General features: G+C 40.5%; 1 protein-coding gene across 9 annotated transcripts in view; it reads left to right on the top strand.

The window, feature by feature from the left end:
- Positions 1–19,488, top strand: part of Tyn (trynity) — a 161,750-nt gene that overhangs the window by 138,536 nt on the left and 3,726 nt on the right. For all 9 annotated transcript variants that reach the window (XM_070314738.1, XM_070314684.1, XM_070314926.1 and 6 more), the window contains 6 exons: positions 14,635–14,722; positions 14,830–15,099; positions 18,008–18,274; positions 18,368–18,706; positions 18,805–18,924; positions 19,007–19,182. In XM_070314738.1, coding sequence (XP_070170839.1) covers positions 14,635–14,722; positions 14,830–15,099; positions 18,008–18,274; positions 18,368–18,706; positions 18,805–18,924; positions 19,007–19,182 — 1,260 coding nt within the window. The remainder of the gene's footprint in view (positions 1–14,634; positions 14,723–14,829; positions 15,100–18,007; positions 18,275–18,367; positions 18,707–18,804; positions 18,925–19,006; positions 19,183–19,488) is intronic.

Below are 19,488 nucleotides of genomic sequence, written 5' to 3'. Positions count from 1 at the left end.
ATCTCTTCAATTACATTCTCTCTCTCTCTCTCTCGATAATGATAATTTCAATCCGACAGGGACTTCCTCAATAGGTATATTCGTTAGACATTCCACTACATTGCATGTTGTCGAGTTCACGCATGAAATCCATAACAAGCATTGACCATAAAAGCGCCGATAGCGCGATGCACGAAACGATCGTAAATGCTATAGATGAACTATATGCGGCAGCCTACAAAAATCATATAATCCCGTTAAATCCGAACAGAAAGCACGTGTGCCCGATTCTCGCGTTCTCTTCTTCAATTGTACAGAGAAAGATTTTCACGTGAAAATCAAAATCAATTTATTTATTTATTTATTTTATATTCTCCTTCACACGTGTTATACACTCTGTGTGCAATGAATATAAAACATTTATCTTATCATATTTTTAATTTTTTTATACTTAAAAAAAAAACTTGGAATGATGTGCAGAAAAAAATTAATTTGACGTATACGTACACGCGAGTTTCTTAGGAAGAATTGATCGAGCACGAAGATCAGAACGATCCTGCTCGGTCGCCTCGTATCAACGTCTACTCTCGGCCACCAGGCACGTCCGCGATTAAATAAGCATAGCGATGTAATAGCTACCTTTCGCGAGTCACGATATATACTCGTGCGTGACCAGCGTGTCGGCAACATTGAAATCCTCGTCGCAGAACGATTCATTAACTGCGGATTCGCGTGGATTATTTCCCATTCAAGGCGATACGCAGCGGAATCGACAAGCAACGACAGTCGTTTCTCGCAGATGTTCCTCTCGGTACCTTTTGACAGATACCACAGTATTGATTATAAGGTCCGCATTCGTGCTTACTACAGTCGCTTTTTAATACTAACTCGTCGATCGAGTATGCGCAACAGGTATTTTACGGTTAAATAAAACGAGGACGATTACTTTGTAAAATTATTCGAGAGAATTACCGGTATTTATGAAATATTAGTTAGTAATATACACACTTTAGAATGAGGCGCAAATGCAGTTTTTGATATCTTAATCTCTTATAAATGTAGATAATTCAATGTGTGCCATCTTCGAAGATTAAGCTGTACATTTTATTCGATAAAAATATCCCGGCATTATATATTATCGTTAGTTCTCGCAAAAACAAGTAGTTCCGCCTCGAAATACAATTCAACATAATAATCTGACGATTCGCTACGGATAGAAGAAAGACATCTCGCGCCGCGAAGATATCTGGGTGATGGTTCCAGAATCGTCAGAATTTCTTCCGCGTCAAAAGTCGCAGAAAGTGCGAGAAGTTTCATCGCGATGAGCCGTTTTCCGCAATCATCGAATGGACGGATAACGCGTAGGAGGAGAAAGAGAGCTAAATAAAGGATAAAAGAAATGATCAGGAGACCATTGGAGAAAGAGGAAGCACTCAGATCTACCGTTTTTCCTCCACCTTTTCGTCTCTTTTACGTAACGGTACCTTCGTCGTAAAGAGCTCGAAATCTAACGTTCGAAAACATCATGATTGTGCAACCGCGCTTTGGAAATCGCTGATTAATTGCACGTTCAACACTCAGCCGCGTCTCGCTGCGTTTTGAGAGAGCACTTAAGCTCGCTGATTCGACTCTTAGAGTATACACCGTTATGATCTCGCGTCGATCTTCTTGTTTTAAAGCTCACGAATAATGGATGCGGTTTATATCTCTCGTACGATCTCTTCATTCGACCTGTCTGAGAAAAAAAAAACGGCAGTTGTACGAGTCACAGTCGGTATGAGATACATCGGACGGCTGTACACAATTGGCGATTATTCGTACGTAATTATTTATAGAGAACGCAAGTGGCGTTAAGTCAATTAGCGAGGTGAAAAATAGGTACAGCTCTCAATGAAGCACAGCGCGAACCGCTAACTAGAAAAGCGTTATTAGATGTGTCGTTGGTTGTCCAAGACTAAAGGTACAACAAACACGCCAACATCTCGCGAATTGATCGCACGCGAACATATATCTGTCTTGGAAAATTTATAGCTCTGGCTTGCTTTTAATATGGTGTTTTTTTTTTTTTTAAATCTACATTGCTCTTGGCGATGTGATATTTGTACACGATGTATGCGAGATGTACATACCGTAAGAGCAATCCGACGCAGAGCTGTCATGGACAGAAGGTAGAATGTAGCAGGCGCCGTTCTCACGAATGTATGTACAAGGATCTCTCTCGCCTACTTTAATCCGTAGGTAGTTATTAGCTCCGACAAGACGGTTGCCCATTAAAATAATTAGAGCAGTAATTGGACAATTGCGTAATTGAAATGATACGATGATAATAATTGGAAATTAAGAAACTCCGAAAACATATGTATGGAAAGAATCGATGGAGTGAAAGAGACGCAAAAATTTATTAAAATAATAATTATTACGAGAGAACCCGTTGCCCGAGGATGACAGATGCGAATGTACATTATCTTTTTTTTTTTTTTTATTTACTCACAGCGCAATAAATTCCTGTCCCGAAACGGACAATGAAATAATCGCAGCAGTACCTGCCGGCCGTTCTTGCAAGAAGTTTATCCTCTTCCTCTCTCGCTTCTTCCCGTCGTTAAATCCCGTTGGCGTTCAGAGAACCATCCTCTCGGAAGAGAAAGGAATAGATTTTAGAGAGCCCGGAATTTAATCATAAATTGTTCATTTCCGAATGTAATTTTATTTTCTATAATTTTTATCGATATTTTTACAAGACCGTCGCACCACAAGTTGCTCTCAAACGAGTCGAGAAGCGCGCCTATAGATTGATTACACGATATGCAGCTCTGTAACCGGTGCCTTCAGCGCGATAAATGCAACTCGGGAGGATTGAACGCAACACAGCACACAGTCGCGTCAACTGCAAGGCGGATCATTTACCGATGAAAGAAACTTTTTCCATACCGCTCGATCAAAATGATTTTTCGCGAAGGTCTTAATGTCGTAAAAATCAAGATTAAAATCATTGAAAAAATTAAAGCCACCATTCGCAGATCGGTTAAATTGATTCGCCGATGTATCTCCAACGTTTCTGATTGAAGGTAATACAGCTGAATTCGCTGGCGAAGGATTTCTACGATGTGTAATCTCTCTAACTCTCCTAGATTCATTCTATATCATTATCTTATCTCTATACTTATGAAAGACGTCCGCGATGCTTTTTCGCAAATTGAATTGCGTGGATCGTATATCGCGATTGTTTTTATATATCGATAGCGAAAGGAAGATACGAAATAAAATGCATTTATTTGTATTCACGATAATATTTGATAATTGTAAAATATAACTACGTGTACATCAGGAAGTTAAAATATATATAATCTTATTTTAACTTATATTTTTCAATCTTCTATTTATATTTTAATTTAATGGAGTAAATATTGGTGAGAAAACATATTAGATTTCACGTTACATAGCTTCATTGCATGTATTCGATACGAAATAAACATGAACTTGTTCCACGATCTTCATCTACAAATATACTCCTCGTGTTGGTATTAATAAAATAAAGTGAGGTATAAAAGGCTCGCCTGTCCAATTATCCCGCGATAAGACTCCCGCCGATTTTGTGGGAGGTCGAGTCCCAAGGTCATCGCTCTGCCTTTTGCTCTCTCCCTCATCCCGCGATACGCAGGTGTTCACTCCCACTCGGCATCTGCATTCGCACCTCGGCCATTGCAATCGTATGCGTTCGTTGCGCGCGTATCTACGTACCCTGCTCGGTAACCGACCGGCCGATTGCGCATTCGTCAACCGAGGAGCTCTGCTCATTAACTCGAGATCATTTCTCATTACGGCTCGTTTCGTTCGCCGCGGGCAACTCGCGTAATCGACTTCCTCATTACACCCGCGCCGTTTCTCCGATTTCCCTCCCGTCGTTCACGCTTCCCTCCTCGAGCCAGTTTCTCGCGTAGGTCGCCTCGAACTCTTGACGTGACAAGCATCGAATGCAGCATGATCGATTCATATACCGATATACGAACGCTATCGTTTTCTCGCGGGATAATCAAGATTACATGAAACTCGAGTAAGCACAGTGAAAGGTTCATCCGTCGCGACATTGATCCGAATTTTAAATGATCGTGAGATGCTTTATTATAAAACGCGTCGGAATTGAATACGCGCGATTTTTTCGTCGTTGCTTCTTTGAATCGAGTCTTAATTGCGAGCTGCATAGACTCGCGAGTAGGAAGGTGCCCTCGCTTGGAGCACGCGTGATTATTATTCGTTCTATTAACATGCAAATTGCACGTATGCGAGTCGCGGTCTGCATTCGTCCGGCGTAAATCGTAGTCTCATAATTAGATTCATCGCATAATCCTCGGATAATATATCGCTCAGTGCGCAGGTTCGCCGGCGGGCGCGGCGAACTTACCCCGTGATAGAAAAATGTCTTAACCAGATGATCGCGTACACCGTTGCATCCCGGTCGCGCGTTTTACCCCCTTACCAGGTACGAGTCTATTACCTCGGAGCCTGTTAGGGTTCTATAGAGTTCCACCGCGATGCAAATCGCGATACACGAGCCTACGAAAAGTACTCCGCGCCGCGGGTAGGGCAAAAGGTACTCGAGCGCGACGCTAAATCACGCCTGGTCCGTTCTAAATAGCCATTAGCTGGCCGGCGAATCCGTAATTAGCGGGTATGAAAGACCTAGCGCGCGCAAAGCGGGGAGAATCGTAGACGCGCAATTTATCGCCCGGTTCATTGAACTCCCAGCCGAGAGAGCACCGGTCGGTGAAAGCGATGCATTAAGCAGGAGCAGAGCTCATCCCTCTGTCGAGGCGCTATTACCGGTGGTTCAGCGAATCATCGTAAGACAAAAATAAAAAAAAAAAATCCGTTTATGAATAATAATGTCGAGAGAGAGAAAGAGAGAAGTCTTAGAGAAAAATCTCTCTTCGGCTTCGAGATGGAAACGTGGATTAATAATCGGAATGCACGTTGCGGTAGCAGACGGTTCTTCCCGAGGTGATTAACGCGAATTAAGCGAAACCACTGATTCTCAGATATGATGCGTGGATATTCATTATGCTTCCATTACGCGAGCGTTTCAAAATCGCAAACATTTCCCGACGAGTGTACTCGAGTCGGCGATGCCGACTAGTAGAAGGACACGGGATGGAAATTATCCTAAGTGCTCCCCGTCGGCGAAGCCGCCCTCTGGAGAGCGTTAATTTATAGCATCCAAGCGGCGATCCCAGAAACGATAGAGAAGAAACGGATCTCCTCCCCTCGTCGCTCTCCTCTCCGACGCAGCCGTGAACGGCTTTGTCGTCGGGTCGCGTCCTGTCCCATAAGATCGGTGGACCTCCGAGCTTCTCCGGTGGCTGCGACTAATCGGGAAAAATCTCACCAACAAGCGGTATCGTGTAACCATGAACGCATATCCGTGAATATTCCCTTCCTCGACCCCCCTAGTCGTAGACTTCTTCTTTCTCCTCCTCCTCCTCCTCCTCCTCCTCTCCTACCGCATCTTCTACCACTCTTGTCACGGAGCCTGCTTTCGAGCTGGATCGTGTCCTTGAACGGTACAGCGGGTTCCTCCTGGAGATCGTTTTGTCTCGTCGTCCTGCCTCGCTGATTTCGCTCCGAGCTCCTATTCCCGGTCATTCCATTTGCATCGGCCGGCCAGAGAAGCCAGATGAGCACGGACGGGAGAAAGAGGAGAGAGAGAAAGGTAGGACGAGAGATCCGGCTTAGAGTGTTGGTTGAAAAAATGGCGAAACACGCCGGCTGGAACGTTGAGGAGACAAAGTGTCCTCGTAGCTACGGGTTTGCATGATCGCGACCGCGCGATGTCCTCGGCAGGATCGGCCGTCGCGCTCTTGGTAGCGTATGTCGTTCGTCGTATGCTTTCGCCTCGAGAATTTCCAAATCGGTGTTACCAGCGTGATTAAACTTGTACGATGCTAAGTCCGTTAGAAGTTCATAGAATTTTTAAAATTGCGCGAACCGCGATCTCTTTCGCCTCGGATCATCGAGATTTCTTCTAATCGTCTATATTTCTCTGACGAAGAAAAAGAAATAGCTTGACGTAAAATTGTTTAAAAATATGTATTGAGCGGATACACGTATGTAAATTCTTCGAGTCGCTTCTCTCGAGAAGCTTCTCTCATGTATACGATGCTGCACCCACTCTTGTTCATCAGCGAATGATCTCGAGATAGTTTCAAGATGCGACTCACGTTCGCAAGTTACGTTACATCATGACGTACATCGTACGCTATCGTTGATGTAACGGGTCGACGTTACCTTGGTCGTCCTGCATTGTTCTCCTTCCTCGGGATAAATTTCTTGCGATTCTTCGAAATGAACACATCATATAAAAGTGCCACGGCAGGATAAACGATCCATAGCGACTTGACTGTTAACACGAGAATGCAACATTTCTATAATGACATATTGACTGGTTAATTATCAATCTTGTCTCCAAAAAACAATATTATTGACACAAATTGTTAATATTTATTGCTCTCTCCTGGCTAATAAATTGATTTTTTTAAATAATATGGATAAACTATTTAATAAACTCTAGCCAGATTATTAAAAATTACTTTTCTCCTAATATAAAATTCTATATTATTATCATATTTATCTTTATCTGCATTTATTAGCTGCTCAAAAGAAACGTGTCTATAAAGCATGCTTAAATAAAATATCAATCTACTTATCTGCCGTTTCATTTTATATAATCTCTTTTATAATATATTTAAATATATTAAAAATGTGTTAAGTATATTTAATAATGATCGATGTAACCGGTTTAAATCTTTCATAATATTAGCAGAATCGCTAAGTCGGATATCAACGTTAAAATTGTCAGTTTCTGCACCCAGGAAACGGTAGTTGCTTCAAGGTCTTCTTTTTTCGAAGCTCTTATAAAGCAGCTTATTACGCGATTTTTTCGCCGTCGAACTGAGATAGAAGTAACGGTGATAACCGCCGATGAGCGTAGCCGACTAATTATCAGTCCGGTCTCCAGTTGTGAGAATTTCCTCATCGGGGCTACTGCTTTCTACGCATTACATATTCTCAAGGTCGTCGCTTGTAAGACAGGTTGCCCTGTAGGAAATTCTTTCCTCGTAAAATGAAAAACCACGTAACGGAAGATTCTCCGCGCGATGCAGCTGGTTAATTGACCGAATGCTTAATTGTCAGTGACGAGAGAAATGATCGCAACGAGCCTGAAAGCTTGTATAAAGCGATAAAGCAGTGTATTTTTTCCCGCACAAAATCTAGTTTTCAATGTGTTCGAGTTACGTTACATCGTTCCATCATCGCCGTGTAGCTTGCTTCCTTTTCTCTACAGACATTAAGATTATCTCGTGAGCAAATGGAGCTAGGAGTAGCCGCGGGCCACTTTGCTTTATACGAAGAAGATAAGTGCAGCTTGCTGCGGAAGGATTCCTCGTCTTTTTTTTTCTTTTTTTTTATCCTTCCTTGTCAGTTTTTTCCATAACTTCTTTCCTTTTATTTTTCCTTGCAAACTTAAATACAGTTATCGAGGATACGATAACTCATACATATTCGTCGAGCTAATATTAACTGAGATTGATATACGGGTGCTTTTTAAAAAATCCACTTGCTCGATTTTATTTTCAGTATGTCGGAGATCTTGTCGTAGATTTAATATTTCATCTTTCTGACTTGATGTTAACAAAATGTTAATTTTATATCTTATTTTAATATTTAACTTTGATTTGACGCCTGATCGCTTATTTTTTATTTTATTACAAAATATCTCTCTCTCTCTCTCTCTCTCTCTCTCTCTCTCTCTCTCTTTATTCCAGCTTGCATTTTTTCGATGACTCGAACATTTCGTAGCCAGTTGTCCACTCTCAGAATGATTTACGCATGCAATCTAATTCGTGACTGCGGAAAAGTAATTTCTCTTGCGTCTCTCCATTACCACCGCGCCGCAAATGTTATCCCGTATCGCTATCTCGACGCGAGTCGACGTTTACTTATTCCGGTTTACCTATCTACAAACTGCCACTATCGAGCGCGGGATACATCATTTCTCCTCCTCGTCCTGTAATTCACCGCGGGGATAATTTCCGTTCCAGGATGAAGAGAAATCCGGGAGGCACGGCTGGCGCGAGATGATGAAATCGTCCGGTCGGTGCTTCTTTAACTACGCAAATCGCGGATAAAACGTAGATAGCCTTCTTCAACATTTTATCTTACCGATAATTAATTCGGTAATTAATTCATCTCGCTTAAAGTGGTACTAGCATCACGCTATGACACCGATCGATTTGATCGCCAGAGGACGAGCAATTTCGTTTGTATAATACTCGAGATCGTCAATCATCTTGTCTCCCCGATGTGAAATGTCGTTGGAGAAGTAAGAAGCGTCAATTCGAAAGCTGCAGGTGGCTTCAAGGTCATCATATTTTGCTTCTCCGTTTCCACTCTATAAAAAAACTTTCAAGCAAAGTTAACGATTGCATTCTGAGGTGAAGTCTGAAAGACGTTGCAGTTTTTATTTTTAAAACTCCGGACGATTGCTTGTTGATGATACCTACATATGTCGCGATATTAGCTGAGGAAGAAAATTCTTATTAAGACAGACTGCTTATTAATGCGCAAGAAGAACACGTGGGAAATGCAATTTATCTCATTTTGCCAATGTCTTTTAGAGAGAAGCTTCGCTTTGCGCGCGATAGAACTTGAAATAATCTTGGTGAAAAATGAAGACGCGAATGAAGATGAAGATGCGAGTTGAAAGATCGTTTATGTGCTTCGTATGATTACTGCTTGCCTGATATAAAACCATAAAGTGAGGCCGTAGATTTTCTGTACGCGCGCGTCCATCTTCGGTCTTCACTTCGCGCTCGAACGTTACTTCCCATCATTGAGCGTGTCAAAGTTTTCCAACGATAACGTGCTTCTCTCTACGAGAATATTCTTTGCAAAAGTTCCTCCGTCTTTCCTCTCGGGTATCAGCTCGGGATAATCTCTCGCACAGTTTTGAGAATCGACCTACGAGACGTAATGCTTACCGCTCGTGCACGATCATACGAATGCGCGCTTACGGTTAGATAAAAAGCAATTTTTAGCAGCAATCTCTAGCCGTGTGCAAAGAAGGAAGAAAAACGACTTCGGCAAAAGCCATTCCGGGCCACTGATTTATAGAACTCGTTATAACGACGATACATCATTTTAATATTTGCCGTTGTGGAACAAGTCTCGCTGGAATAGTACGTTTATGGCATTTACCTGAATAATATCCTGGATGGATGGAGATGAGAGCCGAAAGGTCGTCCTTCCCTCTCGCTTGCCTGATTATTATTCCCGCGATGTGATAGCGCCAAGAAGGGAAGGGCTCTCCTATGCCGCATCAGGTCGTTGCACCAGGACGAAGTCTTCCACTACAGCATAGAGAACGTACGAACGTAATCATTTTTTTTTTCTTCTTTTTTCTTTTGCTCGTTCTGTTCTCGGTTTGTCCGTCTTCGCGTCCTCTGCACCGAGATCTAGTTGTTAATTATTCGAAGGATTTATCGAGATCATCCGGTATGCACGTTTCGCCAGATCGATCCTAAGTGGTTATCACTTGCCTTGATCGCTGAGAAAACAACCTTAGAAGGTTGCTTGAAACGCAAATCTTCGGTTTTCTCATCCCGCTTCTCAGAATATCAAGACGAAATGGAACTGAGGATCCTCGCATTTCTTTTAAAATAAACATAATCTTCTAATAATAATAAAAAAAAAATGTTCTAGGAATTTCATGTTCTAGATGTTTGAAACATGAATTTATTTATTATCTTTTTCCCACGGAAGACCCAAATAAATTCCGCGTCAATTTCATAGTTCATGCGATAAACCGTGAAATATCTATCGGAAAAGAGATCGATGCGCCAACATCCGTGAAAATCTTCTTAAAGATTTCAATAGCGAGCGGCTTTAGCGTGATTTACGAAGCTTCATTATTTATGAATTCGTTGCTCCACGCCAGATTTCGTCTCGCCTTTTCTTTTTCCTCATTCTCTGATTCTCCTCCTTCTATTCTCGCGTTCCGGCCAACTCATTGTTTATGAATCCACGCTGACGCTACTGGTCTGGGGTCGTGAGGATAGTCGTAGTTCATCGAGTTTACATCGCAGTAATCCGACGTTGCGCGAAAATATTCAACAGTTTGAAAATTCCAAAGATAAATACCGAAAAATCATTCCCGTAAAACTACGAGTTTTCAGTCGATTTATTTTCCATCAATTTATTTTGTCTATCCTTTTCTATTTTGAAATAATGTACCCTTTACATTGACGATTTAAAAATTATTATCTCGTGTGAAAAAAAAATCATTCACTTCAAACAAATAACAAACATCACTTTCAAAAAGCACTGAACTATCTGCTAATATAATCAATAGTAAAAAAAAAAAAAAAAAAAAAAAATGTATTTGATTAATGCTGTAGAGAATTAATACTATCCAGGATTTTTGCGAGTTTTAATATCTTGGAGTCAAATGGATAATATATATATGCGGACGGGTTATTTATTTAATTATAGGCACCGCATATATCGCAATTTCCTTGATACTTTATCGCTATTTACTAAGGCAAGCATCACATTTCTCGTGTACCACGCATGCACACGAAAGTCTGCTTTTTGTTTTCATGTAAATTCCAACCGTAAGCAACAGTCGGATTCATCACGAAAGCGGATGTACATAGTATCGTGACGGGAAGCGCTTCGCCGAGAGGGTATGAAGCGACCCTAAACGAAGAAATGATGATTCTTCTCCTCGCGAAACGCCATATTGGCGGCTCTTCCTATCGCAGCATCATATTGAGAAAGAGAGAAGAAGCGAGGTAGAAAGAATGGCGCGATGGCGTGCGCTTGGCAGAAATAACAATCCTTCCTTTCCGTAAAACTTTTCCCCTTTCCCTTTCGTCGGCGCCGGGGATATAACAGCGAGAGGAACAATTTTCTTCACCGTCTAATCAGTTCCACCTAGGTAACCATCGAGACTGATGCTCGCGAACGTTGAAAATCGATGCACTTGGGATTTTGATATGTTCATCGGGATAATTGTACTTTGTTCGCAATGTTTACCGAGCAATTATTATCGGACTTTGATTCGTGAACGTGTACGGGAAATTATACGCGCGTAAAATATTGAAACATGAAGGTTCGCCATCCAGGGAATGCTCGTCTCTATTGCTATCTTCTACGAAAATGTAGGAAATAATAAGGGAAACAAGAGTCGATCGCCGCGTCTCTAACATTAAAGGAAATTCTCTCTGGAGGAGCCATTAATTCGAATGGCATTGACGTCGCAAGGAGAAAATAAATCTACATGTTTCCGATAGCCGAGCTACGTCGAGAGTTGCAACCTTCCCGATACATACGCAACAATACACGATTACGATCGTGATCGTACTTCTAAAAGCTGTTTATCTTGCGTTATCAATCGGTCACGATGGTTCTGGTAGGATTAGCCGTTTGTGAGAATACATAGCTATAAGCGACGCGGGTTATTCGAGAAGGATAATAAAATAGCATAGGTGCGTTTCCACGTGTACAGTTCGTCATGGTAATATATCCCTTTGCAACAGATGATGTACATGGAACGGATCCGCGAGAACCGTAAACGACCCCATAAACGCCCGATTCGTTCTCGAAAGGATCGCTCAACTCGTGACGTCGTAATTGAATCTTCATGGGCTCTCGAGAGCCTACCATAATTACGTAGCTGGGCTGTCATGAGACCTCCATGACGCTGCATTATCCGAAGATGACGATCATGAGTTGGTAATTAACCGTCTACGGGAATTTGCTGGATTCTAGTAAATGTTACGAAGGCGCGTTTAATTGTAATAATCATCATTATAAAATTACTTAATTGTCGTTAAGCGGACGTTACATAAATATCGGAATGGTTTTTCAATAACATTTTTTTTTTTTTCCTCTTTTAATCTAAAGCAAACGAAAGTATATCACACGACCCTCTTCCGATATAATCCATAAAAAAATACAATTTCCCTTCTTTGCTAGATTACCTTAACAACCTTCCGTAACTCGCCTAATTGCACCCCGCATCGTAACGACTCCCATCGACGTGGCGGGAAGGGTAATCAGGGTCTTCGTTATCGAGAAGCACATTTCTGGCAAAAAGGCGACTGAAATCCGGTAGGCGTGTGGTTCGCACAGACGCGTCGAGGATTACCGGAAGTGTCGATTCTCGCGTGGCGAACTCGCGCCTCGGGCGATCCCGCGGAAGATGAGCGGCGGCCTGCGAACCCGTCGACCAGGTTTCTTCGATGAATATCGCGAGACGAGACCGGTTGTGACGTAAAGGTCAGGGACTCTCGTGCGTACGCGGGATGACTTTTCCCGCGCGTGCAACGGCCGGAGAAACGTGCACCATGAGCCCCCCGCACACATGCGCGATCGTTAAGGTCGTTCGGGCTACCGTACTGCATATCTCGATCGCTGCATCAATATGAATTGAAACACAATGGAAATATGTTCGTAGATACTGATAGCGAAGAATCGATCGTTAAGGATTTATACTTCAATCCGTTTTTTTTTTCCAGTAATAAAAAGAGGGAAAAAAATTAATTCAGTTGTATAATATACGAAGATTATTATCGATTATTAATAGGTTTTTTTATTTTAATTATTTAATATCTTGGTTCGCTTTTGTATATCATTTTATCGTACATGATATTCAATTACTCTTTTTGACATATTAATATCTGTCATTGCCTTTGATAGGGATTATAATATTTGCAAAAAATATACACAATATTGTGTATGAATATATTTTTGCATATTTTAATATATTTTCTTTCTGAAATTCAAGAGAGAGTAATAGTGGCGCGACAATAAAAATAAAAAAGATTCATAAATTTGGAATCACCGCGTCTCTCCGCTTTATTCGCAGGTATATAGAGGTGCCGTTAAACCCCCGGAAATCCGAGTTTCTCAGGTAACTCGTGACCTCGAAGAAGAAATCCGCGCTTCCACCCGCGCGCGTGTTTCTTTCACCTCGGTAGGTGCATTAATCTTCGTAACAGTGCATCAACCTGCCTACCGAGCGCGCCTAAGCGCATTCCTCATTGTTAGCGCGCGCGACTTTGCCACGACGCGCAACTCGTGGGTGCCGGGTCGCGAGGAGAGGCCACGGGAGCGCGGACGGAGAAGGGAGGATGAACCTTTGGCCTCGGTACAGGCCACGACGTGGCTCTCCTTCCCTCTGGCAATCTCCGATAGAGCGCTATTATACTTGGCGACCTCGAACTCCGCGAGACTACGTGGCTGGTCTTCTGGTATGATAATATCTATACCCTTGTTATCGTAATGTGCCGATTCGACGATCGAACGTGCACGAGAGGAGGGAGGTAAGTTGGTCAACAAAGCCCGACAACACATTGTGAAATCCGACGGTGGACAATTGTGCGCGGATTTACATAATAGCGTGTAACTGGCTCAGATCTTGGTATATCTGGGAAATGAATTCGGTGTCGAAAACACGATCTATGGTAAACTTTATTATATAAAAAGATTGCCTAGTATCTCACCTACCAACAAACTATATTTCTTGTTACTGTTTTGAAATAAAAGATGCTTATAATAATCATTAAATAAAGCTCCGTTTATTTAGACATCTCTTAACATTTTTTTGATTTAGAGGATTTATAATTAATGAGCATAATTTTATAAGCATTCTATACGATGGTCCTAGCATTTTTTTCCGTATGAAGAAATGAAGGACGAGAACGATTACAGAAATTATCGATAGCGCAACGAAATTAGTACAAACATTATTGTTTACACGTGTGAGAAGAAGATTAATTGCAAAGTAACGGGAAGATGCACGCGGTCTATTTTCGACGCTCACGTTCTCGGCGTTTGAATTAATTCTTACGCGACAGAGATGATAGATAAACGTATTAAGAGAGAAATGCACGAAGCGAGAAATGATCTTACGGAACTCTCGTGAGATGGTGAGATGGAGATGCGCGACATCGAGAAGCGAGATAGAACGAGAGTAGTCCCCGACACACCAGCTGCGGCACAAGAAACGGGACAAAAATGACGACAGAAAGAAACTAGGAAGTGGTTTCGCGAAACGCGAGCAAAACACATGTACGGGAAATTGACATCACGCATGCTCCCGACCAGTTCGAGCGAGAATCGCAAAATGTTGTTTCCTCGATCAAACTTGATGGCAAGGTGATCTTGTCGAACCTTTATGAATGTTAAATTTCATAAGACGTTCAATCGTGCTTACGATAAACTCTTCACGGCGATGAGGCGTGTCTCCTGTAGGTCGATTAGCTCTATCAAGATCTCCGTCCGATCGAGAATTATGCCGGATTATCGCGTGTCCAATCCTTTGAAAGCAGAATTTCCGCGTGCAACTATATGCATTATTCGAGCACTGACTTGCATATTGCATCTCTTCGTGGATACTGACGTTCTCTTCAAGAAACGTCATCTTGAAAACGTCTCTTCATTTCCTCCATATTCACTATTAAAGTAAGTTATCTAGCGTACGTGCACGCAGAAATTATTCTCTCTCGTCAGGCGTAGGTGGGAGTTAAGCTCGAGAAACAATTCTCAGTTCAGATCTGATTCTAATTACGGCTCTGAGATTCCTTATTCCTCTTGCAGATGGGCTCGTTTGGGATCGGAACGGTAGCAGCTACAACCGCGAGCCTGATATTCACGGCGCTGTTGGCAAGCGGCGACTCTGCGTTGGGTGAGTTTCTTTCAACATTCAACGAAGTCTTCGACACATGAATTAGAAGCGTTTTAGTTCGCGTTCGGTGAAATCTGACGAGAAAATTTTTTCCCTTCATGTTTCAGCGAGGACGGCGTTCGAGAAACTCACCGATTACGATTATCGCGGCACCACCTATTACAGCGTGAGGAATCTCTCGTTGTACGAGTGCCAGGGATGGTGCAGGGATGAACCTGAATGTCAGGCCGCCGCGTTCTCGTTCGTCGTGAATCCGTTGGCGCCGATGCAGGACACTCTTTGTCAACTACAGAACGAAACCACCGCCGCGAATCCGGCCGCCCAGCCCCAGAGAGCCGTCAATATGTATTACATGACGAAACTACAGATAAGATCCGGTGAGTTAGAACACCGGGGCACATTTACACGTGTGTGAAACATGTGTTTTGTATTCAAATGTAAATTTCTTTAGATTAGAATCCGCATCAATCTTGTCAAGGCTGATACTCTTGAAAGGTGCAGGAAAAAAAAAATAGCGTATAAAAAAATGACTTGCGATGGAGAAAATCACACGGTTTTTGCCACGTGTATGCAAAACAAAAGGGAAAAGGGATCGTGAAATGTGATCATCTGAATTTTAAAGCGAGTTTGTCGGTAAACTTTAAAAGGGAACGCTAACTGGCGGGATTTCATTGAACGAGGCAAAGGTCCGCGGCAAACAATACTAACTTGTATGCGGACAATGCAAGGGCTTAATAATGCGATTAGATTTGCTTGAAGGTACAGTAGAGCGCTTTCATCTGTACGATTGAAGTTAAACATATTTACCATGTATGCATTTTATGAGAAGTCTAAAATTACATTATACGTAATATTTATTAAATTATAAATATTTATAATAATATTAATACTTTATAACGATAGAGAGGATATATCATCGATAAACTGTTAAAATTGATTAATTTAAAAAAAAGACATTTTGTGAAAAAAGTGACAATTTAAAGCTAATTTTGTTCTAAAAAAATAATCATTATAGCAATCATTATAAAATCAGGTTAAAATTATATATTGATTCAGGCGATTTTCTTTCGCAAGGAAATATAAGGAAATATAAAAACACTTCTCGCACTTTGTCAGGTAGTAGTCGCCTTTGTCCGTTTCTCGCCCTTTGTATTCGCGCAAAATAGTTTTCACTTTTCACCGAAGAAAATCTAGTGAGAACGACTGGTTGGACAAACACATCTGCTGGTACCTGTGGGATCACGGTGAATGCGTTTAGAGAGAATGATCGTCATAAAAAACTTCCTGCAGGATGAGGCTGATTGTTCAAAAAGGCCAAAAAGGGCTCTCTTGGATTTTAAGAAGGATTCTTTAATATCAGTTAACGAATCGTCCAATGTCTTAGATGTCTAAATATGCGCAAAACTGTTGCTCATCTATGTGCAATCGCAATTATCAAAGAACATGAATGAAAAGGGGCTTTTTAAGGTTCTTGAATGAAATGCCTGCATTCGTGAAAAGATCAGCTTTATCGGGATCTTTTTGAGATTCAATGATCGCATCGAACGTTTGACAGTCTCGGTAGAAAAGAGGAGGAAGCGGAAAAGATTCCTGTTTCATTTCCATTCGGCTTCTAAAAAAAATTTTGTATCGTGAATATAAGTAAAAACCTTATATTTTCTTTTTTGTGATAAAAGAAAATATTTTAATTTTTTTACAGAATTTTATATTTTTATTATATAATTAAATTGGCAAATAAATTATATAAATCTACATAAATTTTCGATATTTCAGAAGTTGGCAATGCCAAATTTTATTAAACATCTTTGCACTTCTCTATAAATCCTTTATAGAGTCGAAATTTCCGGGATAAAATTAATGCGCTTCAACAAATCATGTTGTCTATGTGACGAGTAAGGCGATTTTCTTGTTGAGTTGTTTCGAATCGTGAAGCGCTTAGTTCCCTCCCTTAAATCCACTTGTCCCAGAGGATATTCGCAGAAATATTTGTTTCTACGAATTTCCAGTTATGTCGACTTATGAAGAGAAGAATTAAAAATTTCGAAGAAGAACAGACTTGTTCTAACATGATCGTTCAGCTAGTTACAAACTGCGCAGAATCTTACTTTAGTGTCTATAAAATTAATGAACCGTGTATTTCATAAATACATTTTAAATCTGATGTATCGAATAAACGTTTCAAATGCAGCATAAATCGAAACTTTTATATGAAAGAAATAATACGATCTTATTTAAAAAATATACATACAAATGATCTTGATATTACGCCTTCGCAAAAATTGTTTTGATGAAATCGCTTGTTTTTCGAAATCGTAAAATATTATGAAAAAAAAAATATCAAATTATAATTAGATATTTTATATGTCTGTCATTTACCGTTCGTTGTAAATTGTGAATTGCATTGAAATACTTAATTGTAGATATATGGTGCCAAAAAAATACACGATTACAGAGGATCCGTTAAATTTCGCATTGTTGGTCGAAAAATAATTATCACTTTATTAGCCTAGCGATGCCTTCGTTCAGGACGAGCGATCGCCAGGAATTCGCACGGTTGACGGTGATTCATGCGTGAAGGAGTCACGCAGCGGTTCGTTGGCACCGACTTTCGTCGTCGGTTGCGACTTTAGCGCCGGTTTCGAGGGCGGAACAAAAGAAATTGGAACGCTCAACGAACGGGCTCGGCCGAAATATATTCCGTAGTCGTGTGCCAAAAAAGCGCGGCTACGTGCGTCACCGTCGACATGAACGTCGATGCCAAGTCACATGCCAACGTTTTATGATGTTTCAGCACAAAAGATCTCTCGTACGACTCGACAATTTCGTTGCGGCATAATCCGGAAGTGTCGATAAGCTTCGCAAAGTATCTTATCACTCTTCGACGGAGAGGGAGACAAAAACCAAGTTGTTAAAAATTGTTTAAAGACTTTTTATCTCCGGTTGATGATTCAGCCTTTTATCTGATGCCGAACAACAATTCCGAAAACTAATCATAAATTGATTTGAATTTTGTCACGTTTTTCCGGTTTTTCTCCACAGATTTAGAACGTAGTTTGTTTATCTTTGCAAGAGGAGAGAATTAAAGAAAAAAAATCAGCTATTGATATTGTTGAATGTTATTAACCAGCGACTCATAAAATATACAGGAAATTAACTATTAGCACTTACTATATACACTTACAAATGTGCAAGCAGTACAACATTCTCAATATTATATATATATATATATAAAATATTGAGAAATAGAGAAATAAAATTATCTAATTTTATTATATGTTATTTTAGAAAACGTTTGTTTGCGACCATGGGCCTTCGAACGCATTCCAAATAAAATGATTCGAGGATTGGACAACGCATTAATTTACACATCCACGAAAGAAGCTTGTCTTGCAGCTTGCTTAAACGAACATCGCTTCACATGTCGTTCCGTAGAATATAATTACGTGACGCTTCAGTGTCATTTGAGTGATTCGGATCGTCGAACGACAGGTCAATACGTTCAATTCGTGGACGCGCAAGGAGTGGATTACTTTGAAAATTTATGTTTGAAAGGTAAACGCGACGTTTTTGAGGAAAATATTGTGTTAAAATATAAATTATAGAATAAAGAACATATATTTTAAAAAATTATGGGCACTCACACAGGCAAAGAGGCCTGCAGATATCAAAGGATTTTCCAAATGCCCAGAATCGGCGTAGCGGACGATAAAGTTGCACAATACGCAGGCCTACATTATTACACCGATAAGGAATTGCAGGTTCAGAGCGAGTCCGCTTGCAGATTAGCTTGCGAAATCGAAAACGAGTTCCTTTGTAGATCTTTTCTCTATCGTGGCGCTCCTCAAGGATCGGCTTATAATTGTCATCTCTTCCATCTGGATCATTGGACTCTTCCGGATGGACCTTCTACATATCTTAATGCAGAGAGGCCTTTGATTGATAATGGAGAACGAGTTGGCACTTACTTTGAAAATTTCTGCGAAAGTAAGCAAACTGAAAAAGTCAATTAAAATTTAAGTTTATGTGTGTATGTGTGCGTGTATGATATATTAATCACATATGCGTTATTGCATACATTTTAGAAGGTACTGGACCATTGGCGGATCCGCTGCCGGTAGTTTTTGAAACCACAGAAGATTCTACGATAAACAATCTCACTAGAAACGATATTAATTGCGATAAGACCGGCACTTGTTACGATGGTATAGATTTTTTTAAATATTCCAATAATACATATATATATGTAGTACTATATAAAATTTATTAATAATTGATATGTTACAGTATCGGTTGACTGTAAAGATACTCGTATCGCTGTCCAAGTTCGTACGAATAAACCCTTCAATGGGCGTATTTACGCTCTTGGACGATCTGAAACTTGCAATATTGATGTTATCAATAGCGATCTTTTTAGATTGGATCTCACGATGAGTGGACAAGACTGTAATACCCAGAGCGTGGTAAGTGATATATAAAATGGTGATAGTAATACATTGAACTTAATCGTTTTAGGGATAATTTAAAGTATGAAAAATATTGTAATTGCATTTATGTATATTTTCAATTATAGTCATAATTTTTCAATGCTATTTGTATTTTTCGAAATACTTGTTATATGTATAATGCGACATGTAATTTGTAATGTATAAAATTTTCATCAAAGTTTATATCTGAATTTTATGATTTTGCAACTGTAATTCTAAAAGAATTACAGTTTTGCAGTTACATTGCTTTTCATTAATTTTCATGCTTTGAAATGCGCATGT

The sequence above is a fragment of the Polyergus mexicanus genome, unplaced genomic scaffold, assembly GCF_030449975.1.
Source record: "Polyergus mexicanus isolate NDT 795.1 unplaced genomic scaffold, iyPolMexi1.0 SCAF_1, whole genome shotgun sequence".
Lineage (NCBI taxonomy): Eukaryota > Metazoa > Arthropoda > Insecta > Hymenoptera > Formicidae > Polyergus > Polyergus mexicanus.
Note: the sequence above shows the minus strand (reverse complement) of the source record. Positions and strands in the feature narration are given on the sequence as shown.